Here is a 26,553-nt window from a genome sequence, read left to right as displayed (position 1 = left end):
CCGATAAAACCGCGGGGTAATCACATGCACATCCCCCCCTGCAGACAAAGAAGGAAAGCACACATCCTCGCGCCCTTTGCCTCATTGCTTATCCTCCCCCCCCCCCCCCCCCCCAGAGCACGCCACACTCGTCTACAACGGGAATCGTCTCCGAAGCGAAAGTCGGAAGCAATCTCGCCCGAGTGCTCTGGCGATGCTGTGACACGGCACAAAGGGCAAAGGAAAGTGGCGAGGGCCCGGATCAAAGGGTTGTAGGGTCCTCGAAGACCCGTCTGGAGCGCATGTACGACGCGACAATATACAGGAGAGGTTCGCGAGTTGCAATTACGGCAAAGTGCGGCTGCTTCAGAATAATTAGAGAAAGACCTCAAACAAACGTTAAATTCAAGGGCCACTCCAGTCTTTTAAAACTGCACATAAGGTAAGCGGAGGCACTTATCGAACGACTCTTGAGCAACTTGACTTTCTTTATTGTCATACTGACATCATCGAGCAGTGTGGCACGGCTGTGTAGCCTTGCATTCACTTCACCCTTATTGTTTCCACGAGCCTTATATAGCCTTACAGTTCTATGTCCCAAGACAAGGCGGAGCGCTGTTCTTGTTCTCTTTACACTTTACAGTAGGCCCACTAGCGACACAACTGGAGACAATGAGAAAAGGGCTTCAGTAGGAAGGAATATGTAGGACTGGTACACACAATAGCAGTGACGTTTAATTCATTAGACATCTCCTTGCGAGATAAGTGGGTGGACTATTCATATAGATGAGCAACGAATCTTGTGACATTGGTGTTGTTGAGTGAGACTACCAAACTGAAAAATGTGATCGGTTTGCCGGTGGTCCATATTAAAACTCCTTTGTGGGTTCCTAAAGAGGACCAGATCGAACTGGAGCCTAAAGTGGGACAGTAGAGGAAAAACATTTGCACACCCTTGGCTATTTATATTTATATAGCGTAGCAATGAATGTTTTGACATTGGTGTTGTTGAGTGAGACTATCAAACAAAAAAATGTGTTCGGTTTGCCGGTGGTCCATATTAAGACCACTTTGTGGGTGCCTAAAGAGGAATAGGACGAAATGGAGCCTAAAGTGGGACAGGAGAGGGAATATTTGCACACTCTTGACTATTAACATAGCCCAGCAACGAATCTGTTGACATTGGTGTTGTTGATTGAGACTATCAAAACGAAACATGTGATCGGCTTGCCGGTGGTCCATATTAAGACCCCTTTGTGGGTGCCTAAAGAGGACTAGGATGAAATGGAGCCTAAAGTGGGACAGGAAAGGGAAACTTTTGCACACCCTTGACATGACCCAATGTGAAGTGCTTTTTACATAACCAGATCGCACCTATCATATCTATTGAGCTAAAAGTCCCAAAGCAATTGCGAAGATTCCAAAACACGCTTACTTTGTAGTATCCATTACAGTTTAATTGTGTTTAATTTTAAGTGGAACCAGATGAGACTATTTTTTCTATTAAGGGCTTTGGATAAAGAAGAACGTTTGGACATCCCTTAGCTTAGCGTTTGAAAGTGTTTACGATCAAAGTGTACAAACTGAGGCATGCTATTCACGATTTATTTAGAACAGCTCTGATGGCTACCTTTCTCTCTTGCTAAAACTAATATGGCTGCCTCGCAGAAACCTAATCGCATCACGTGAAAAGAAATAACCAACTATTCCCAATGTCCAGTAGTGGACACCCACACATCTTGTTGCTTAAAGTGAATGAATAAAATTCCAACTCGCCAGTCCCAGGAAATCTGTTTACTAATGCTGTTTTGGTAGCGACATTTGGATTATTATCTTTGCTCAAAATGTCTCAAATATCTATGCTTGTGCGTTGATTGTTGTCATTGTCGTTCTTTCATTATGCCTGGGTCTTTTTGAAAGTATAATATGTCTAAGCCAATTATTGTCTTCTGGTAGTGCACGATCACTGGTCTTATCGTCTCAGACCCACTGGAATTTTCATGCGTTTTGGAATGATTTCTCGGCTGTTTGTAGGATTCATGAGTTACGTTCTCCGACGAAACCATTTGAGTTGGAGCATGGTGTCCACCACACTTGTCAAGGGGGATCGTCACCTCTCCTAAAGCGAATATCGAGTGAATTGATTAAACAGGAATCATAAGAGTGAGTAATAGCCTATTTATAATTTATTTCCTCCGTTCTTACATCACTATCCTTTCTAGAATCCAATTATGTTCATCGGAATGTAACTGAAAACGCCTACATTTTAGACCCCAGTATTCCTCTTTCAGCGGTGGGAACAACTTAATGAACTTAAAAAACCTTTGATAGAAGCGTCTGTATTTTAAGTGGCTTGATTCAAAATAAGTGGAAGTATTTACAACAAATTTGACATATTCCACCCAATTATTTAGCGCTATGATGAACGAATAGGGACATTAAATTTATGATAGTGAGCAGTGACGAAACACAAAACTATACGTTACAATATTGGGCGATATCGATGATGAAATTTCTTCCATTCACAATTCGACACACAAAAGGAGATAAATGGAATCGTTAATAAACACAAATAAAGCTGCGAGGCATATCACAGGCAGACTTTCCTCTAGCGAACAAAGAAAGAAAGCTCGACCAATCCGAGATCAATACGACTGCTTTATCATGAATGCCATACATATCGCTCGCTGATTGGCGTTGAATTCTAGCCAATCACTAGATAACTCCGCCTCAATCCAAACATGTGTATAAGCAGATGTGCATCGCTGGCTTAATCAGTTTCGATTTAACAGCTCTTCACATTAAGACCCAAATACCTTAAGATTATAATTTTGTAAGCAATATTTTGACACAGTGTGAATCGAAATTATGTATCAACGTAAAGGATGTATATAACAAGCCTAAGAACTAAGATTAACATATAATATTAAAAAATCTAAATTTGGCACCTACAGAAGAAAAATGAGTTAATTATTCTGGACCAAACTAATTGAAGTCCTGGATTCTTAACAGAGTACCCGCCCTGCAATGATGGATGGTGACTTGAAACTGTTGTAACACAACTGCTGCCAGTTTTTAATTACAATAACGAACATTTGAGGATTAAATTAGGAAAATACTTATTCCAGTTAACGCCAATGATTCACAACTTGATGTAGTTCCAGACTGTCGCCAAACTATTAATAAATGAAACCGTAAGACAAAATAATGCGTGCTGAGGCCCAGCGACAGAAACTGGAGACCGTTCACTTATAAGACCGGAATGCTACATGAAGAAACCCACGGGTCATATAGGCATAATGTAATAAAGAGTTTGTATTTGTATTTTCCTCATCTCATACCGTGTGTGTTGTGGCGGCAGGAATCCACATGAAACCGGCAATATTTCATGACAACTTCGATAAAAGTAAGGGGTCGTAAAAAATGATAGGAAATATTTCAAAGGCGTATAAAAGACATGTCTGGGGAAATGGGGATGTCTGGTGGGTGGGTGAGGGGAGGGAGGGACGTTAGCCCTGCAAGTGTTGCAAGTGAAAGTGAAAGTGGGGGTGTGGGGGGGACGGGGGCCGTGTAGACGGTATCGATTTTGTCGGCGACCCATACAGACATTTGCCAGCCCTGCACCGGCACCCTGTCTCCGGATTGTCCTGTACTACGCCCCCAAAATTCTACTACATCTATATTTAACGTGTTACAAGTTGAACACGATGATACAATTAAGCGACGAAACACAGAACAATCAATTTACAACTTCCTTTGACAACTCTCCCTTTTCGATGATGTCAAACCAAAGGATACAATCCTAGCTGGTCTCTTCGTAATTCAAACATTGACGACCATGTTTCCTAGTCAGTTGAAGGAGGGGTCAATGCCCCTTTTAGACCCTAGCTGACTGACTTCATTAATTATATCATTGTTGATGTCCCTTTATTCTGTAGTACCATCGGTTGATAAATTTGGGATCCGACGTTTTGGGATGATGCTGAATGGAGGGCTTGATTAAAAAATCTATGATCGCCAATAGTGGATAGAGCGCCATTGGTAATGTGGACCGTGGTAACACGACAAAGTGGACCTATACCACGCCCAGCCTAAATAATTAAGAATTCAGAAGAAATAACGTGCGCAATCCTATTGCAATTGAATGTTTTCTCTTCGAAATCAGAAAGGTAATGCACATGCGTACTGTTAATAAAATCAATTTGGTGTATATTGATGCTGAGAACTACATAATTATTGAATGCACTGAGGCCGAATCTTTAAAAATTGTGTTGTTGAATGAACTACTAAAACGATAAAAAGGAGTCGACTTGTCGGTGGTCCATATTAGAAACACGTTGTGGGTATACCTAAAATTGACCATTCTCTTCTTGCACACCCTTAAAGATCCGAAAAAAATGTCACCTTTGTATTTTTTATCTCCTACAAATTGTAGAATCTAGTTCTGATTTGATAGACTTTCTACGTAGTATTAGGATTACAGTATTAAGTTGAAATTTTCGTTGAGATAGAAGAGACTTTTGTTGTGTGAAGGTCATTTGCAATAAGCTAAACTGGCCACCTCATCAATTTCTAGATATTTTTGCGAGCAAAGTGTACAAACTGAGACACTTCTCATCTACGATTTATTTAGGTCAGACTTTTAAACTTGTACTTTTGATCTGAGATGCCTTTTTTATTACTTGACTCAGAAAATTGTATAAAGAAATTGGCCATTAATTACGCGACTCGCAAACTTAGCCTGACTGGAAAACACTTGACTGGATAAGTTATTTCCCGTAACCAATAAAGACAATGACTAGAATAGTGAGCAGCCTCATTAAAAACCCAGCAAATCCTATGTAATGTTTTAAAAATAACAAATGACGTATTCGTTTCAAGGAAAAGAGTTTTAAAGGTTGCCACTGTGAACAGTACCATTTCGCCTTTAATGCGTCAGCAACGTAAGATTAAAATTCAAATGGTGAAATGAGTTCAGCAAACAGAGCGCTGAAGGAGTGCCGCCAAGAAAACGGGCATTCTAGAGTCAAAACAGGAAAACACCGATTTCCAATATGAGGCCTCCGACTTATAAATATAAAAAACTAATAATTGTAGACAATATTATTGAATAATGAATGTTCTAAAATGATTGCAGTGATTGTGTTTACTCACACTAATTCTGTATTATTGTATATTGTATATATTGCATGTTTCTAAAAACAATGTTCAGATCTCATCCATAAGAGACACGAGGAATGTATAAGAAAAGACTATCAAATTTGATCATAAACCAATTTATTTTTGTACATCGTGTGCTACATATTAGGATTATGCACTAAAATCGGAGGTATGATAGGGTGGATTTATTTAAAAATACAAGAACTTGTAAAATGACTTTCAAGAAAGGTAACTACTGGTAGTGGAGGAAAAATATGTACCCTCAAGGTTGGATAGTTTCTACAGTAACACCCATTACTGCCGTGATTACATACGAGCTGGCGTTTCCTACAGGGATAATCTAGGCGGCACATAAAGGGACTAGGGACAGGGAGTCTTTGCTAGAGCTAGGTCTATGTATTCCCTCAAGGTTGGATAGTTTCTACAGTGACACCCATTACTGCCGTGATTACATACGAGCTGGCGTTCCCTGCAGGGATAATCTAGGCGGCACATAAAGGGACTAGGGACAGGGAGTCTATGCTAGAGCTAGGTCTATGTATTCCCTCAAGGTTGGATAGTTTCTACAGTGACAGCCATTACTGCCGTGATTACATACGAGCTGGCGTTCCCTGCAGGGATAATCTAGGCAGCACATAAAGGGAATAGGGACAGGGAGTCTATACTAGAGCTAGGTCTATGTATTCCCTCAAGGTTGGATAGTTTCTACAGTGACACCCATTACTGCCGTGATTACATACGAGCTGGCGTTTCCCTGCAGGGATAATCTAGGCGGCACATAAAGGGACTAGGGACAGGGAGTCTATGCTAGAGCTAGGTCTATGTATTCCCTCAAGGTTGGATAGTTTTCTACAGTGACAGCCATTACTGCCGTGATTACATACGAGCTGGCGTTCCCTGCAGGGATAATCTAGGCGGCACATAAAGGGACTAGGGACAGGGAGTCTATGCTAGAGCTAGGTCTATGTATTCCCTCAAGGTTGGATAGTTTCTACAGTGACAGCCATTACTGCCGTGATTACATACGAGCTGGTGTTCCCTGCAGGGATAATCTAGGCAGCACATAAAGGGAATAGGGACAGGGAGTCTATACTAGAGCTAGGTCTATGTATTCCCTCAAGGTTGGATAGTTTTCTACAGTGACACACCCATTACTGCCGTGATTACATACGAGCTGGCGTTCCCTGCAGGGATAATCTAGGCGGCACATAAAGGGACTAGGGACAGGGAGTCTATGCTAGAGCTAGGTCTATGTATTCCCTCAAGGTTGGATAGTTTCTACAGTGACAGCCATTACTGCCGTGATTACATACGAGCTGGCGTTCCCTGCAGGGATAATCTAGGCGGCACATAAAGGGACTAGGGACAGGGAGTCTATGCTAGAGCTAGGTCTATGTATTCCCTCAAGGTTGGATAGTTTCTACAGTGACAGCCATTACTGCCGTGATTACATACGAGCTGGCGTTCCCTGCAGGGATAATCTAGGCAGCACATAAAGGGAATAGGGACAGGGAGTCTATACTAGAGCTAGGTCTATGTATTCCCTCAAGGTTGGATAGTTTCTACAGTGACAGCCATTACTGCCGTGATTACATACGAGCTGGCGTTCCCTGCAGGGATAATCTAGGCGGCACATAAAGGGACTAGGGACAGGGAGTCTATGCTAGAGCTAGGTCTATGTATTCCCTCAAGGTTGGATAGTTTCTACAGTGACAGCCATTACTGCCGTGATTACATACGAGCTGGCGTTCCCTGCAGGGATAATCTAGGCAGCACATAAAGGGAGTAGGGACAGGGAGTCTATACTAGAGCTAGGTCTATATATTCCCTCAAGGTTGGATAGTTTCTATAGTGTCACCCATAACTGCCGTGATTACATACGAGCTGGCGGTCCCTGCAGGGATAATCTAGGCGGCACATAAAGGGACTAGGGACAGGGAGTCTATACTAGAGCTAGGTCTATGTATTCCCTCAAGGTTGGATAGTTTCTACAGTGACACCCATTACTACCGTGATTACATACGAGCTGGCGTTCCCTGCAGGGATAATCTAGGCAGCACATAAAGGGAATAGGGACAGGGAGTCTATACTAGAGCTAGGTCTATATATTAAAGATTCATTGCAATACTCTCGCCCCATCCTTTGTCGGTACTCAACCTATTCTACTTCCCCTATTCAGGGTTTTAATTATTGTCTCTGCACGCGCTGCAATCGCGGCGGCAGATTATCATCAATACTCTGAGTATTCTTGCTTCGAGAACTTGGTACAATCATTAATATTGGACTTTGAGACAAAAATACAATAGTTTCAATACATTTCTGCATTTCAATTTAATGGTGTTACTACCTACATGTTTTGTGTGTGTTATTTTTATAACATATGGTATCTGCGATGACGTGTCGCTTGTTCGTGATATGGTTTTTTTTAGATTTTTGTGAAGAAAAAGGAGTAATTGCAGCCTTATAAACTAAAACTTGCTGCTTACAAAGTATCCAAGTATTTATCTATACTAAGTATCCAAATGCTCTAAGTATTTAGATATATATCCAAGTATCCGAATATACCAAATATCCAATTGTACCCCATACCAAAGTATATAAAGGAATGGATTTTTCTACTGGACCCACCTTCTACTTTTAAAACTATCAAATGGCTGTCCAACAACAAAACAATTGTAACTCTTTGATTTCTTTTTATTACAGAAAAGCCATGAAAATGTTTTTAAAACTGTATTTATTTAGAAAAGATAATTTTGTGGGGAGTATTTTGTAATAAAGGGTATCTAAGATAAAGCGTTGTTCGTTCGGAATTTTGTTTGTTCTAAAATATTTGAGAAAAATGAGGAATTGCAGTGCAGTAAATTTGAATTAGCTGCTTACGATGTGTCCAAGTATTGAAGTATACAAAGTATCCAAATACTCCAAGCATTTAAGTAAGTATACAAAGTATCCAAATACTCCAAGCATTTAAGTGTGTTTATATAAACCCAAGTATCCGAAAATCCCAATCACTCAATTATATAAGATACCTATTATTCAAGTATAGCAAGTACCAAAGTGTATACTCTAATGGACTATATATGCTACTGCACCAGCCTTGTACTTTAAAAACTAGCAATAAGCTGTCTAAAATACGTGTAACTCTTTAATTCCTTTTATTAAAGAAATGTATTGAATATATTTAAAACTGTATGCAGTTTACTAAAACTGAAATGTCAAATAGTCTTTGGCTTAAATTGTCTAAGTAAATTCAAGGTCAGCTCGGCTGTATTGGAAGACATAATTAGACTAGTACACTCGTATTAAAAGACCTGGCAGAGAAAGGGTGGATACATTTTCGAACAATTTAAAATGGCAATCTAGTAATACTGTTGTTGACGACTCTTCATTTCTTTATTAGAGAAAAATGCAGATTATTATTTATTGTAATATTTAGACTAGGTCTGATAGCAAAATGAGAATCTAAACAAAGTCCTATAGAAATTAGCTACATAATGTATACACAATGTTTATTAATTTTATCTGAGGTAATTTTGTTGTCTTATAACACATTGCTGAAAAAAATTGAATTCAAAAAAGTATTCCACACCTTGCGTAGCTACAGTGTGGAGGGTTGATTCAATTTGAATGTTGAGTTTAGCTCCAGTTCACCTTTCTCTTAGTGCAGCGTCTGGAATCTGACACCGAAACGATCGAAGTAAAGAGTTCATTTTGATCTTCTTCGTCGCCGACTTTCTTTTGATCTCTTCAGACGAACATGACTCCAGATTCCAGGAGTCAAGTCTGCGACAGCGTCAGATTCCAGTATTATTAGCATAAGAAATGCATTTTCCTTATGTTACGACACTTAAAACAACTTGTTTTGCAATCAGTAGTAGACTACTATAAAGCTTGTCCATAAATTACCACAATTTGATTTGTAATGTAAAAATAAGGAAGAAATGTTGTGTAAAGTATAGTTTAATCTTGATTAGTTTACCGTGTGTTAATTAGCCTATATTTTAACTAAATCAAGCTATAAGGTTCAAACTTTGCAAAATGTTTAGTCTTATTGAGACCTGTTTTGTAAAAGGTTTTATAAAAGTATTATATTAGGTTTCTAAACAGCGACCATAAAAAATATTTCAAACTATAATAACTCAAAAACGGGATATTTTGTGAAAAATTTTTAGAATAGTAAAACATGGTTTACTTTTAGATGAACATTTTGGTAACAAATTGATTTCACTACGAGAAATTAATAGCCGAATAATGACTTTATTTTTAATAAAAAAAATAAAAAAAAAAACAATAAAAAACAGCAATCTTTTGGAAATTAGCGGACCACGTTATCCGGTAATTGTGATCAGTGAAATAAAAAAAAAATTGAAATTTGCTAAATAGCTTTTAGTGAGCTCCACTTAAAATACACTAATCGAGTTATTAATTATGTTTAACTGATTATTTATAAAGTTTGAAATTTGGTTCAATTCAAAGATATATCCCCCCCCCCCAAAAAAAAACATAATTAGACAAACAGACAGTAAAGTAAGCAAGATATACTATAGTTTATGGAACGTGTAATGCTCTTACAAATTAAATTGTAAAGTCTGAGTAATTTATGGACACACTGTATATAATACACATTATGTTTGGCCAGCACGAAGTGTGCGCCTAGCCACTCGGTCTGCGCATATCGCAGGTGCTATGTCGGTCCAAGCACGCGGCTATTTTCTCGGTCATTTCCCACCTTAACAGCGCGCCTCGCCGAGCTTTGCCGGGGAAATATGCGCGGATCGCGGCAGTCCGTTTATTTCGCGCGTAAACTTGGCTTCCGGGGCCCGGCTGCGTCGATGAAACACGAATACCTCCGCACAGAGCATTCTTGTCAGCGTGTTGAACCCGAACTGCGCCGTGGATCTGAACTGGAACAATATCGAGTCGTCCCGGCGATGACGTCGATGAATCTCGAACACCTCCGCACAGAGCGTTCTTGTCAGCGTGTTGAACCCGAACTGGAACAATATCGAGTCGTCCCGACGATGACGTCGATGAATCTCGAACACCTCCGCACAGAGCGTTCTTGTCAGCGTGTTGAACCCGAACTGGAACAATATCGAGTCGTCCCGGCGATAACGTCGATGAATCTCGAACACCTCCGCACAGAGCGTTCTTGTCAGCGTGTTGAACCCGACCTGCGCCTTGGATCTGAACTGGAACAACATAGAGTCGTCCCGGGGAAACGTGACCGAACAACCTGGCAATACAGATTTGGATTGAAGAGAATCAAAGTGGAACATTTATCTAGAGTGACCGAATTTCTAGGCTGAACCAATTTCCAAAAGAACAAAAAGAGCCATTAGAGAGGCGACGTCAGTTTGAATCAAATTCCTTAGCTCTTCGTCATGAAAGAGCTGATTCTTGAAATGTTTTCATTCTTGAGTCTCCGCTTCCTTACGTTTTTACCTTATTTATAATTACTTCATCAGCCCTTACCGATTTACAAATAAACATTCTATATATTCCAATACCACGCCACAATGGCGAATAGGAAATATGTACATAACAGGAAACAGGCAACAATACAGGTCATCCTGAAAATATGTAACAAGAGTAATAATAAATTAATCCGGAAAACTGCAAAAACATCACATCAAACAAAATGCTTGCGCATAACAATACTAAGACCTTTGCACGAATATACTTCGAAAAACGGTAAATTTAACAACAAATTATTTTTAAGACGGTCGAAATAATTCAATCAAACATCAAGTTGAAACAGAAATGACAAAGACAACAATTTCAATAAATACTACAAACAAGAACAAGATGCAGTGCAAAGAAGTACAATAACACAAAAGTCCAAAATATGCACTGGGTAGGGGCGATATGCTAACCTAACATAAGATAACCTGACCTAATTATGATTGCATCCTACAGCTAGACACCGAACACCCCAAAGACCGCAGCGTGGCCTGGAGATCCCATTGTAATAAGCTCTGAAGACAGCCTTAGAAAAGTTGCCATATAAAACCAATATGAGAATATTTAGAAAGAAGAGTTTAACAGTCCTCATTGACAAGCTTTAATAGAATTACAAGATCTAAATATTGACGTCGCTAAAAATGATAAAGATTATTGTGGAGAAATCTTGCATTTAATACAAGACTAATCAAACAATTTCTAAGATCAGAGCATTTTGCGGCCAAGTACATGACTATCATCAAGTTTTCCGGTTTACGTCACTCAAACACTGCACGCAAATTCAGTTATATTCTTGATGTATTTTGGGTCGTTGTGGGGAACCATACTCAGACAATAAATAATAAAAACTAGTCCACCAATTAGCGTTGATGGTCTGATTGTAACGGTGTATGGAGAACAATCTGGTGATTTGGTGGAGGTCAACCAATCAATGATCCGTATCTTTGTTCTTAGGCTTACCCGGCCAATGCCGTTGTAATCATTTAGGGCTTCTGACTTATACCGTATCAAAACATTCTTACCACGATTAACTATATTCTTCAGATATCTCCCGTCCTCTGCTGAGAGCTATCTTACAGATTTTATGATTCATTGTAGAAAGTCTTTTTTGACAACAGAAATTATAACGAAACTTTTCAAATTACCAATACGCGTCTCCTTGTAATTGGAGGGGGCAGTGGAGCTATCTCATTGTTGGCTGAAGAGATCTACCAATAAATTACCTACATCTTAATTCAAAAACATACATAGAAAGATGGGCAGTATCATGACAATAATTTCAGTTTTTTATTTTCACCACATCAGAATATTACTGACAGATTTCCGATATTTCGGGATGCACATGGAGATATCATGAACCGAAAGTTATTGAATTTCCTTATTTCTTTAAAGGTTAATTGAAAAGCCTTACATTAAATTAGCGTACCAACAATTCAGTAAATCGTCAGTTATTATAAGGCCACTTTGGTTGCCAATGCCGAAAAACGAACTAAATAGACAACTTAAAAGATCAGAATATAAAAATTAAATCAATGCCTAACCTAAACCAAGTTGACAATTGCAACACAAAAAATTATTAACAGATTGTATTTGTTTCATATAAAGAAAAGATCACCTACCCTGATTTGACGCCATTTTGTATTCTTGCAGTGACAATCATGTTAACTACTGTTGTGATTCCTGACTTGCGTGTCAAGGCGCTTTACTGTGAGTCAATGGTTGCTTATTACAACCTGTATTACAAGTTAAGTTTGTAATAAACTGTGACACCTTTATTGAATTGACACACAGAACGTTTGTTGTGATTCCTGACTTGCGTGTCACGGCGCTTTACAATGAGTCAGTGGTTGCTTATTACAACCTGTATTACAAGTTAATTTTGTAATAATCTAATCTGTGACTCTTTTAGTGAATTGACAAACAGCAAGTTTGTTGTGATTCCGAAGGTAGTTCCTTGTTTATACGAATATATATATATATTTCCCTTGTTTATCTAACTGTTAAATAATATAGTCGTATAACAGATAAAAGGGCAAGAATTGTTCAAACAGATTAGTTTTGATTCTTGGACGATGTATTAAGCTTAGAGGAAAAAGTTTGAATCCAAAACCCATGTCCTTACAAATTCAAATCTTCCTGCCTTGTTGGCATACATCTAAGAAAAAACACTCCTGATCCTCATTTGAAAGGTCACAGCTGATCGTAAACGGATTTCCGTGAAAGAAACCCTAATTAAATTTTTTTCATTGTAAAAGTGTATTTTATGGCTGAGGTCCAACAGTTGTTTCAATCTTTACTTTGTCGTTTAGAAGTTGTGCGGATTCTCGATCACTACGTGCTTCATGAGAATCGATACTTTTTCCACATTTTTTGTTTAAAAAAGTGCAGAATTTTTAGTACAACAGTTAAATAATATTGGTACATGACAATGTGCTGGAGCCATGGGAGGGAAGTTATGGACCGATGGAACCGATTCTCGTACAAAACCGTGACATATTTTATAAGACGCGTCTAGACGAGACTATACAGGGGACAAAACTTGTTATTGAGGGAGTTTCTGCCGGGCCGGACGTCGCGGCGTCACACTGTGACAGACGAAAGTTGAACAGAAAGAGTTGTCAGCGGCGTCGCAACGTCGCCTCCTTGGTCCAGCGCGTCTACTGAAAATCTAGCTTTGCTTCAGGGGCGTCGATCGATCAGAGCTAACAAACAGACAATAATCGCAGGTTTACAATTTTAGTTGTTACGAAGAAAAAAATCATAGCTCCGAAGATTGGTCTATGTAGGACCACCGATTTTGAAATTATTGGAGTGGCCACTGGTATCAGTAGAGAGACACACTAATGTACTTCATCTACCTTTAATAGAACATTGTGTATGGTTTAAACAAATATTTCTGTTACCATAAGGGATTATTGGAGAAATTAACATGTCAAATTTAAGTATTGTTAATTTAATATACAACGCTAACGGTTTGGGCTCATGCGGTTTCGGTAGAATAATGTGATAAACAATGTGAGTAAACGTTGAGAGTTAAATACACATGATATAACCGGAAAAGATATTGGTTTAGGTCACGGTGCTCGGAGTATCCATGCGATAATATAACTGAATAGGTGTACCTACACTCGAATTAGCTTTACCTCTTGTACTATACAGAATCCGGAATCCACCTTAATCCAAGCCACAACTAGGTTAGTAATCAACCCCCGCCCCATTACGTTCCTTTCTAGCCAATACAATCTCAATGCTTAAACAATAATCCAAGAAAAAACTTAACCATATTGAGAAAATGTTTATGTAAAGTGCAAGTGCGTTATAAGCATTGAATTAAAATTAAAATGATGGTTTTTGACAATAACAGCTAGACAATTAATAAGTAAAACAAAAAGTCATAGATAACTTACATATTCACAAAATGGTGAGCAGAAAATGTCCAAGACGGCTGTCGACCTATCGGTATCCTGCCAAAACGGCCGAAGCATTCGGAAATCTACAATGTTGAACGGAACTCACCCCGGATCCAGAACCCTCTTTAGGGGTGATGAGCGAGTGATTGAGTGGTCAGTCAGGATCCAACGGCCTTTCCCACCCTCGCTGTCTGTTCGTCCGTAGGTAACAATCTCACAAGGAGAGTGTCACGCCGACAAGTTCTCAGTCCGACAATCGATCCACCTCCGAGTGCCGCTGAGGGGTGGCTGACAAACCGAGGGGTGAAGAATGGCCGAAGGGCTCAGAGCTTCAAAGGCTTTAAGGGTTCGCCAAAGAAAGGGTCACTCTTGATTCACCAATGGAGTCGTTCCGTTCGGAACACGAGTGCCCATTAAGCGTCGGTTGACCTTTTACAGCTGTAAATCAGATTTCAATGTAGAGCAACGGGTCTAAATGTGATTTAATGCGACATCAACGTTCAGAACGTCTCGGGTGTACTTGAGCATTTGATTTGTGGCTTTACAGCTTCCACTAATGTCGTCAAACGAGTGATAAAACACAGTCTTTAAGCGACCAAAAATACAAAACGAGTTCCCTTGGATTACAACTTAGCCCGAGAGGCCGAGCAAATGCTGCATGCTGCCTCGATGACCTTGGACAGCCCATTAAATGCACGTGTCTTAACACAGTCTTAAGCGACCAAAAATACCAAACAAGTTCCTTTAGATAAAAACTTAGCCCGAGAGGCCGAGCAAATGCTGCATGCTGCCTCGATGACCTTGGACAGCCCATTTAACGCACGTATCTTAACACAGTCTTAAAAAACAAAAAATACAGATTAAGTTCCCTTGGATGACTACTTAGCCCGAGAGGCCGAGCAAATGCTGCATGCTGCCTCGACGACCTTGGACAGCCCATTAAACGCACGTGGACTCGCTCGCTGCGCTCTCCGCTCTTCCAAGTCACCAGCGACAGACCGCCTGTGTTGCGAAACCTAGGCAAGCCGCTGGACTAGCACCAGCCTAGCTCGACCTTGTAGGGAACTTAATACAATACTGTACAGTAGTTGGTCTTTTTGCTGGGCTAAGAGTGTGTTTTTGAATACTAAAAGATTTCCAGGTTTAAAAAAAACATTGATTCGTCTTCACTAAAAAGATTTTTAAACTAAGGGGTAAGCCCTTGATCACAAAATCCTCTTCTATAGTACATGGTATGTGATAATGGCACTAAAGAAATTGTATATACGATTCAATACAAATTATATGGAAACATTTCCAGCTTTCTCAAAATCACCAAGTTAATATTCAATTGCATTTTTGAATAGTTCCCAAAACTAACGAACACGGCTGAGCCAAAGATCCGAAAGGCTGTGTAAAATTCTTTGGAGTTTCTAAATTTTGACTCCTCCTTTTGGTGATGAATTCCCAATATTGATGTCATAGTGTAACACACAAAATCCCAACACTACATAAACAGACGTCTGAAATTCTCGCAAAACTTAAGACCTCGTGTCTTCTTTTTATGGGTCCTCCTGATTAGACGCCCAAAACTTGTAGTCTGGTAAAAATATATATTAATAGTAGTTTAGTGACAAAACCATAATTATTGGACTAACGTTTATTAAAATTTTCTTTAAAATCTGATGTCTGCGAAGTTTATTATTTTTTCATATTCTACATGAAATAGTGATTTGTGATTTTTTACCACAAGGTCGCAAAAACATGCCCACGGTTTTAGAATTAATGGACACCTGCAAACTTTCCAGTCCTCTGACATTGTAATCATTAGGTGAAACAGGTAGGCAACCGGACTTCTATTAATTTTGCAAGTTGAAACTGTAAGTGCACAGACCATTTCAAAAGATCATCACCATTATTTTCTTCCACCTCCGAACACACGACGGGACAAAAACTGTACCGAGAGGTTATAATTCAGGCGAGATGTAATCCAGCGGTTTATGCGCGAATCGAACATGTATAAACGTGCATAGAAACGAGTCGCATAGACCGCAAGGTGGAAGCAATTAGTCGCCTACGACCGATTCAACCGGACGACCGAGTCGGAGCGACGCGATGGTCAAGCATTGAAATGAGAACGTCACATTAAACCGCGTTCCACGTGCACGTGTGTCATTAAACGTTATGACGTCCTCTATGATAACCGACTGTCTCATAGACCGACATCCACTTCTATGATATGGGCTTTCATGGAGCGCGAGACGGGACGCGGTGCGGACATTTCCATTAAAGGCTCGCAATTAAAGAGCCTAGAGCTCCCCGGGTTGGATGTGGAATACCGACAAAGGCTAGACTATGACTGCCAGTGCGCTCCGTCAATACGTACTCATATTGTGCCGGGCTCCCGCCTTTGTGCGAGTCACAGACGGGTATCCGCCACATGCGTCATTAAGCCGCGCTGACTCTGCAGTCGCGTCAGTATCCTTAGCACCGTCAGCATTGCGACGAAACATTCAACGTATTTTATTGCTGAACCTTTTGTACTCGTATTTTAATCGATTATCCTCAAAAAGGAAAAACCATTACAGGAGCATACTATGTTTCATTACTTGACAAGCTGAAGGCAAAACATGTTTCACAAAGACAACGCACCGCCTTACACATCAGCAGTTGCCGTGGCGAAAACACACGATTTACGCTTTGAACTGTTTGACCATCTGCCAATGGCGTAGTGTAGCGGGTACAACGGTTATCGCAAGATAACCGGATCAAGAAGCAACGTCGAGCGTGGCTGCTGCTTGGATGAGTGGCCGCTGAGCGACCCTGTCCTTGCAAGCAGCCCACTTGCCCGGCCATTGGTGGTGGCTCGACAGTCACCTTTAAGCCGTTGGTCCCCAGGTTAAGTGTTAGAGAGAGCTTCTTAGCCCTAACTTCGCCTGGTAAAATAATACATCTTTACTTTACTTTTACCATCCGCCTTACTCACCAGATCTAGTCCCAAGCGACTTCCTTCATATAAAAATTGCGCTCGAAAGACACATATTTTCGTCAAATGAAGGGGCAATCCCTTCATGAACAATTATTTTACAGAGAAAAATGCCGACTACTATTTGGACGGGTTACAGGGAGTGTGTACAGTTACAAGGAGACTGTGTTGAAAATAATAAAAGTTTCAGAAAAGATGTCTTGTGTCTTCGTTAGATCTCTCTCGTTAGATGTGTCTCGGACACTTTTCAGATCACCCTTGTATACTATATCAATTTAGAATAAAATTACAGTAAGAGCAATTTTGATTTGATTAAGGATATACTAGGTGACTAACAGGGTAGAAACACGGGATGAACCTACCTGGGCTAGCCGCAATCTCTAACTGCTGACACTATAGTGAGTTATCCTAGGTGACTAACAGGGTAGAAAAACACGGGATGAACCTACCTGGGCTAGCTGCAATCTCTAACTGCTGACACTATAGTGAGTTATCCTAGGTGACTAACAGGGTAGAAACACGGGATGAACCTACCTGGGCTAGCTGCAATCTCTAACTGCTGACACTATAGTGAGTTATCCTAGGTGACTAACAGGGTAGAAACACGGGATGAACCTACCTGGGCTAGCTGCAATCTCTAACTGCTGATACTATAGTGAGTTATCCTAGGTGACTAACAGGGTAGAAACACGGGATGAACCTACCTGGGCTAGCCGCAATCTCTAACTGCTGATACTATAGTGAGTTATCCTAGGTGACTAACAGGGTAGAAACACGGGATGAACCTACCTGGGCTAGCTGCAATCTCTAACTGCTGACACTATAGTGAGTTATCCTAGGTGACTAACAGGGTAGAAACACGGGATGAACCTACCTGGGCTAGCTGCAATCTCTAACTGCTGACACTATAGTGAGTTATCCTAGGTGACTAACAGGGTAGAAACACGGGATGAACCTACCTGGGCTAGCTGCAATCTCTAACTGCTGACACTATAGTGAGTTATCCTAGGTGACTAACAGGGTAGAAACACGGGATGAACCTACCTGGGCTAGCTGCAATCTCTAACTGCTGACACTATAGTGAGTTATCCTAGGTGACTAACAGGGTAGAAACACGGGATGAACCTACCTGGGCTAGCCGCAATCTCTAACTGCTGATACTATAGTGAGTTATCGATTTTTAATTTTATTTCTATTATTTTATATTACTATCATTTGTTTTTGTAAACCTGAATTTTAATTTTTTACACTGAAAATATGTGGGCGATTATGACGAGAAAGTATATGAAAAATATTTTTAAAATGTGTGGTGTAAAAAATATATCCGAATATCATCGCTATTATTGAAAACGCAAAATCATTATCCAATTTTAAAATCATATACGATTTAGTTACAGAATTAATTATATTAATTGTTTTCCTGTAACCTGATATCTGAAGTGCGTTCAGAAACTTGATTTAAAAAGACTGCTGCTCACTTGTATAAGCGTATGTGCATAATCACTGGCTACGTCAGTTTCGGTTCAACATCTCTGGACTGAACATTGCACGTCACGAGACCAACATCGTCTCCAGAGTTTAATCTTGTTAGTAATGTGAGGTCTCCCTGCTACAGATTATCGCCTTCTTCACCAGCAGGAACATGTGGCTGTCGTGTATAATCACACACGTGTATAATTAGGAGGGGTAGTGACGGAGGGGGGTGAAGGGAAGTACATTGCCATGTGGAATCTCCACGTGCTCATATGACTGTACTGTAGTTTGTTGGCGTTAACCGTACATAATTAAAGGCAACTAATAGGATGTCGTGTGTGTTGTGACCGCGCATCCAAGCACCCCCTTTCGGTTTCACCGAAATTATCTGAGGGGGTAAGAGTTTTTTTTTTTTTTTTGTAGTTTTCAATGTCGAGAACGTTGTGTATTATTCATAGATTTTTAGATTAGGATTCTTCATTAGTACAACTAAAAAAAATACGAGTACTAACTACGGATTTGCCACATTTCAAGTACGGGGATCACTGCACCGAATACTAAAATAATCGCTTCTGATTCCATGATCGTTTCTCCAAGTAGTCGAACACTCGGATCATGTAATTTATTCCGTAATTGTCCAAACAACGCTACGAATGTGGTTTTCATCACTGCAAACAATGGTATGAAATAATACTTCGTCTATGTAAAACGAATATCGTTCTGTATTCGGATACTCGATGAGGCTAACCACTCTAAACACCGTTCAATGTACTTCGACCATAATAATCGAATACTGGTCCGCGTACATGGATGTATTCTTTCAAGTACTCGGTATATAGCAATGGAGTCGCTCCAAAAATTAATACTGTACCACACAATCGGTTTAAAAACGAATCGTACACATAATCCATACATTAGACCGTTGCTTTAAAAAGTAATCGAATACTTGTTCCGCGTATTGGATCGTCGCGTTAAAGGCAATCGAATAGATACTCGTCAACGCATTCGATCATCGTTCCGAAAATACCGAATACGCCTACGGCACAAAACCGTGTCTGAAGTCACATAAATCAATGTGAACTCTTATCAAGTTAAAACGGTGACAATTCAAACATGGTAATTACAACTCGAGTATTGATTTCGTTTTTTAACTGTATTTTATATTAATGAGAATCCAATATTAAATTAAGTTTTTTGCAAAAAGGCAATTTTACATTCTAACGAACTATTACAGCATAATTAAACTGCAAAGTTCAGATCGAAGAACGTATACTCGTCTCATTTGCGATAATAAGTAATCGCCCTTGGTTGTTAACTCTATAGACTTAGCGTGTGCACTTCCCCATACGAATGTTTTGTATTTTATCATATAATACGCCACGAGCTGGTTCTGTATTTTCTCCGTGAATTGCCCTGCACTTATCGACGTGAAAGGCTTGTGTACGAGCATGCATGTTTCATGCATGTGTGCATTTCGTGACAGGAAAGCATGAGATGCATGAGTGCATGTGGAGGCGCGGTGTAGCTGTATTCGCCCACATATTCCACTCTGTATGCGAGCCTTACTAGTCACGGAGGTAATGAAATGTGGTGTTTTCTTTTCGATGCAATACATGTGTAGACACCAATACGCTGTTCATAAGCCTGCTTTGCGGCTTTTCAAATACTACTTTGTTGTGATCAGTTGTAGGAAATTTTTCCTGCACGACGCAATTGTTCCTGTATAGGATACACTATGGCTAACTTGGATGCCTAAATCGACTGAAAAAATCAGAGACGTTTAATATGTGGAACGGTAGGGAATTTTTTAAGAACACATCGCAAGTAAGGGAATTTTTTTGGGATCAATCAGACATGCAACACTGATCCAAGAGCCAGCTTGATTGCAACCCCATAAGAACAACTTTAAACCTCATGCACTTTTACGAACTCATTTTAGTCGTAAAATTATGGGAGATTGTAAATATATTTGATCATTTGCATCAAAACGCGTTTTAGTTTATTCCGATATTTTTGTAGATTATTCAGAAAAATCTTAAGCATGTTTGTACTTCATTGCTTGAATATTCAATAAGTAAACATTTGACAAAAAAAAACTACAAAGCGTTTAGATACGTATTGATTATGTAGTGTGAGGTGAGTTAAAAGTATGGTTACTCTGTTTAGTTTTTTATGGATGGAGGATGGAACTCGGGACACCTTTCTAGGAAATAGAAGTGAACTTTTTAGCCCCCGTTACAACTTTGCCCATTTCCCCAAAATGGGATTTTGGAGGGGCTCAAAGTTTTTAAATGTAAACTTATTATGTGACCTCTCATTTTAAAGGTCTTGACAACAGAAGAAGAACAGCGGAAACTAGAGCTTTCTATCTCAACCCAGTACAAACTGGCAGCTCATTAAAATAAAACCATTGTTTTTATGGGGAAAATAACGAGGTCTTTTCACTACAGCCAGCTTTTAATTTAAAAAATGAAGCTATATATAACTGATAGTTATGTAATAACATTGCACCCACTATAAACGTTATTATGCATTATACAAAAGAAACGGAAATGAGGAAATAAGACAAGAGATGTAATAATGATCATTAATAAACAGCTGAGCGTATGTTGACAGTTCAGTCTATTGCAATATTTTGTAACGTTGTGTTGTGTTTCGAAGTTATATTGAATAAATGTCGTTACCAACTGATATTCTATCTTATCTAATCTATCTATCTTTGGTTTTAGGAACGACGATAATATTTCAAATTTTTGATTCTTTATTTTTCCAAACAGTAAAATAACTACAGTTAAAATATCGACAAGTCTACGGTATGTACATGCAAATCAACTGAGAAAATAGAAAATTCAAGAAAAGAAAAATACAGTCAAAATTACATTGATAACGTTTTCTTTAGAATTAAATTTTCGTTTCAATATAGTGAACTCTATTTCTCTATTATAGGGTATTATTCTTGTGCCAAATACATCTAAATATCACATTGAAAACTTTTAAAACCTTATTCAAACGGATATCATTTAGTTTTTTCGCGAAACAATTTTTAATATTAGATCGGCTTGTTGTAAAAAGTCGACATTATGGGTTCACCAGAAACTAAAATGTATTTTTACAAGCTTTACTTTCGAAATAGTAACTTTAAAAAAACAACGTGTTAATACCTAAAAAAAAAAAAAAAACTGCACGTTATACAGAGTTCCAGTTGATATATTTTATTTCGACAATTAAATTTTCAAATCGAACGATATAAAGATTTTAAAATCGGTCGATAAATTAGGGAGATAGTTCATAAAAAAATGCGCACTAAACAATATCAACAGTCAGTATTTGATTGTATTAATTGTCCTGGGGAACTATAACAGTCAGCTGTTTTAATTTTCGCTGCGAGGCCGAATTTTAATCCACATCAGGGACAAAGTAACTTAACTCTAAAAGTGCTGATATTGCGCTACGCGAGGTTAGGTCGACGTTTACCGCAAACGTCACAACATCCATAGTTAATAATATTTCTCAATTTAGTTTGTATAGTAATAAACTAGAAAAACGACACTATTAATTTATCCAAATTACATTTTTATTTTTCCTAAATCCTGTCGTTAGACCACAGAAAGATATAAATTTGCTTATCGTCAGCTGAAATTGTTGTTCCTTATGGGAGTATCTCTTTACGTGAGATATTTATTTATTGTAGACCTTTTTTTAATCATAATACAGGCCAAAAATACGTAAAATACCAACCTTTGGTTGCTATAAAACTCATCCTTTGTAGGAATTGTAGGTGAATCTGCCAAATTTACAGGGCTTTTAAGCGAGCACAAGTAACACGTTTTTTGTTCTTGAGCTTTTTTTAAAAAAAACTAAACTTATAGGTTGTGTATAATTTGTATTTGTAATAAATTTGTCTTTATATTTTACATTTTGGAATTTTTATTTGAGTGAGTTTAGTAAAGTGCTATTCTGTGCTAAATGTAAAAAAATAAACAAAAAAGTCTTCAACATGCAAAGGTAAGCAATCGTAATTATTATTTTTTAATTTGAAGCTTTCACTAAAAGAAGATATGTAATCTGTCGCACTTTTTTAATTGTTATGTACTGATTATTTACTTCCTGCACGTGCTTGTAAATCTCCTAAAAACGCGTGAATATAATCAGCACTTAAAGGGTTAAAGATTTTAACTTATGCTAGCAATAAGGGTATGTGAACAGAAAACTCTGGATGAAAGTAAGTCATCAACTATCATAGCGTAGTATAAGTAACCAGGGCCGTACTCACGGGGGTGGTTATGGGGGTGGCAGGGGCGGGGGGGTGACAGGGCCGCACCGTGCCCTTGTAGTGACTCACGACACACGTTATGAGGCCCAGGGTCGTGACTAGAAGCACCGCCAGCACAGCGACGCTCCACACTGAAAAATAACGATAAAGATAACTATACAAATAACGATACAAATCAGCATTCAAAACTAACATAACCAAAGAAATTATAATTAGATGCTGAAATGCACACACCTAGTATGCACAAGTTATTGGCATTACATAAAAAGTTAAATATAATAAGAAAAATAATTATTGGTTATAAGCCATTGGTTATTGGTAGAGAAAAGGATAACTGATATTTATGGTGGGCAACAACTTTATGCTGTGTCCCAAGGTTAGTTCAGCGCGCCGCGCGCCGCCCAGGGACAGCGCTGGTGTCATAAGTATCCAATTCTTTTTCGTGGGGACCCGTCTTCGTTTGTTGCGTTAGTGGGTAGATCTTCTAGTGGCATGCAACTGTTACTTTCGTACGTATCAAGGTTGCGTGATCGAATACATTGTTTAACTCGAAGATAACACACCGAGATATTGAAAAACATTGTGGCGAGTAGCAGATTTTCTGACAAGCCACTAGATATTTCACCACTAATACTATATAGAATATGAATTTGTGTAGGCTAATCAATATTTTGTGTGGGATAAAGAAACGTATCTTTAAGTATTGGGATTGTCCGGCAGTGAACACTTAACTGCGGATTGATCAATGGCATGGTGACCAAGTAGGAAAAATAGGATAAAATAACCTCTTCCAAAGATCCCTACGATTCTTCAAAAACATATTATTGAACTATGTATAACTAAACCTTCTACCCATATCGTCCAGTTAGCCTGTAGCATAGAGACGAACACTAGGAAAGGAAAAGGATTCCTTGCCATCAAATAAGAAAACTCCATACGTACTTCACTACGTATGTGCTTTCGTTCGAAGAATCTTTTAGTCCATTATCGAACTACTGACTATTATTTTTTAAGGGTTTTAAATAAATAACACGTTTCCTACATACTGTACATAGCACATGACAAAAATAATTCTTCCTTCCTTTCCGAAATTCTGTAAGTATCATAAGTAAATAAATTTTGAAATCAATGTTTAACAAATCGGTTTAAAAAGGGCTAAATTGTTTCGTTATACTCTACTTGCAAAACGATAGTATTCATTGACAGTAGTAGCTAAACTTCTTTCGCTAAACGTACACCCGTTTAATAATAGATAAAAAGGTAAGTGAATAATTTTGAATAGTATTCAAATAATTGATAAAACTTGTTAAGATATTTATATTTTAATATTTAATTTTCCATCACTCCTGTCGGCGAACCAAAGAAAGACCGGACAGACTTCTTCGTCAAGCCGGTTGTATTGCTTGAGGTGTCTTGTTCATGAACAACTTTACATTTTCAAAAATGCTAGAAAACCAAAAACCATTTTAGAAAATATTTTTGAAAATCTCAGATCTTTTCTCCTGGCTTAGTGAAAATTTGTTGTATTTTGATCTAATACAATTATTAATATACCCATTAAACTTTCTCAAAAAGTTTTAAATTTGTGGCCAAACAAATATTTAGTAAGAGACGCGCATTAGACACATTCATAGCCCAAAATCTTTAAGAGCATATATTCGCTACGTCCCCACCGTCAAAATACGTTCCAGGAAAATATTGCTAAAGTATTTAACAAGGCACGTGCTAGAAAAGAATTAACATAATCTTCATTATGTATTGCTGAAAAAAAACTGTTTATTGCAGCCAACAAATCATCAGGAACGATGGCAATCATAAAAACACGTTATAGTAAATCAACGATACATTCCCATTTGATGCAATTCGTTACGTCCCCACCGTCAAAATACGTTCCAGGAAAATATTGCTAAAGTATTTAACAAGGCACGTGCTAGAAAAGAATTAACATAATCTTCATTGAAAAAAAAAAAACTGTTTATTGCAGCCAACAAATCATCAGGAACGATGGCAATCATAAAAACACGTTATCGTAAATCAACGATACATTCCCCTTTGATGCAATTCGTTACGTCCCCACCGTCAAAATACGTTCCAGGAAAATATTGCTAAAGTATTTAACAAGGCACGTGCTAGAAAAGAATTAACATAATCTTCATTGAAAAAAAAAAAACTGTTTATTGCAGCCAACAAATCATCAGGAACGATGGCAATCATAAAAACACGTTATCGTAAATCAACGATACATTCCCCTTTGATGCAATTCGCTACGTCCCCACCGTCAAAATACGTTCCAGGAAAATATTGCTAAAGTATTTAATAAGGCACGTGCTAGAAAAGATTTAACATAATCTTCATTGAAAAAAAAAAACTGTTTATTGCAGCCAACAAATCATCAGGAACGATGGCAATCATAAAAACACGTTATCGTAAATCAACGATACATTCCCCTTTGATGCAATTTGTTAGCGCGCCCCAAACACGCGAGAGTGCATGCTGTGCTCATTCTAATTCTGCACCGCCCCCCGTTTAACTAAACGGCATCGGCTAAGTTTTTGTCTGAATTACTACCGCTATAAACTTGTCTGCTGTAATATAAGAGACATTCTTTATTGTGAATTTTCATGGCAAGTTCCAATACCTGTGCTACTACCGACTGCAAGTAAAACTATAGAAGTACGAAATGTACGTCACCACTATAACGCTTATATTTGCTGAGAAATAAGCTCCTATCCGTCACTATGTCAGTGCCACCTCACCTCTTAATCCGATGCTTAGACGCCTACTAATTAATTATTTTTAAATTCTACATTTCTCACAATTCCACAACTAAAAGTATGGGCGGATAATTGAGTCAGGTATAAATTGTTCTATAGGGGGGAAACTTGAGGCAGTCTCACAACAAACCATGTACGTATGTATATAAGGGGGAACTCAGGGGGCTCAAGCCCCCCTCCGAGATTTTTTTAAGGCATACATTACAATTTCACCCAGTAGATAGAACATGTTTATGAGCTCATTTCCAGTAAGAATATTCCTGAGCCCCTATTTCTGAAGAGCATTTTATACGTCCACTAAATCAGCCCCTCCTCCCCTCGAAATAAATTCGAAGGGGTTAAAATCAACTCATACGCTGAAATAGTACTAGATTAGTTCTAGTCGTACAGTAATTAAACTGTTGTGATCCTTAAATGAACAAAACTACTGAATCGCCTGAAGAAGTGATAAGATCTTCAATCTCGAAACGTCGTGTTTTTCATAAAACAAAAGCGCAATTACAGCGGTACAGCAGTTAACAAATATTTGTACACATCCTAAAATCCTGCAATGTAGTAAATACATGATGGATGTATTATTTTAATCGGTCTAAAGCTGTATATTACAGCTAATTATACCACTTTGAAAAGGTTGCTATAAAGAATATTTTAATTTATTTTTTATTCTATTTCTATTTTTTTTTTTTTTTTTTTATCAACAAACGCGTGAATTTCGCCAGCTTAAAGACTTTATTACGTAATTAAATAAAGCAACATAATCGATAGTTTTATATTTCTCCACTCATTACAGTTGCAACCAGTTGGTATTCAGTAGTTAGACCCGCACGCTGTACAGGTACAGGTACTCTGGTGCTGCGCGTTGTTTTGGTAATCACGGAAGCCGTACCTGACACTTCTGTGCTGACAAGGCCTTTTGCAGTCTTCCTTATCATATACCCGGTGTAGGATGGGTGAAGAAGGGGGGGGGGGGTTGATTGCCCTTCCTTTAAACTAATTTTAACTCGACATCCAGTTCCGGACGGTGGACTGCATGGCTATGATGGAGCATCACGTTCT

The 26,553-nt window shown here is 38.6% G+C and overlaps 1 protein-coding gene across 1 annotated transcript in view; it reads right to left on the bottom strand.

Moving 5' to 3' along the window:
• The window catches only part of LOC124353623 (protein TMEPAI-like), a 137,188-nt gene that overhangs the window by 27,143 nt on the left and 83,492 nt on the right, over positions 1–26,553 (bottom strand). Inside the window, exon 3 of the mRNA XM_046803547.1 lies at positions 22,724–22,854. Coding sequence (XP_046659503.1) covers positions 22,724–22,854 — 131 coding nt within the window. The remainder of the gene's footprint in view (positions 1–22,723; positions 22,855–26,553) is intronic.

This window comes from Homalodisca vitripennis, chromosome 2 (assembly GCF_021130785.1).
Source record: "Homalodisca vitripennis isolate AUS2020 chromosome 2, UT_GWSS_2.1, whole genome shotgun sequence".
NCBI classification, from domain to species: Eukaryota; Metazoa; Arthropoda; class Insecta; order Hemiptera; family Cicadellidae; genus Homalodisca; species Homalodisca vitripennis.
This window is presented reverse-complemented; position numbering and strand designations above follow the sequence as displayed.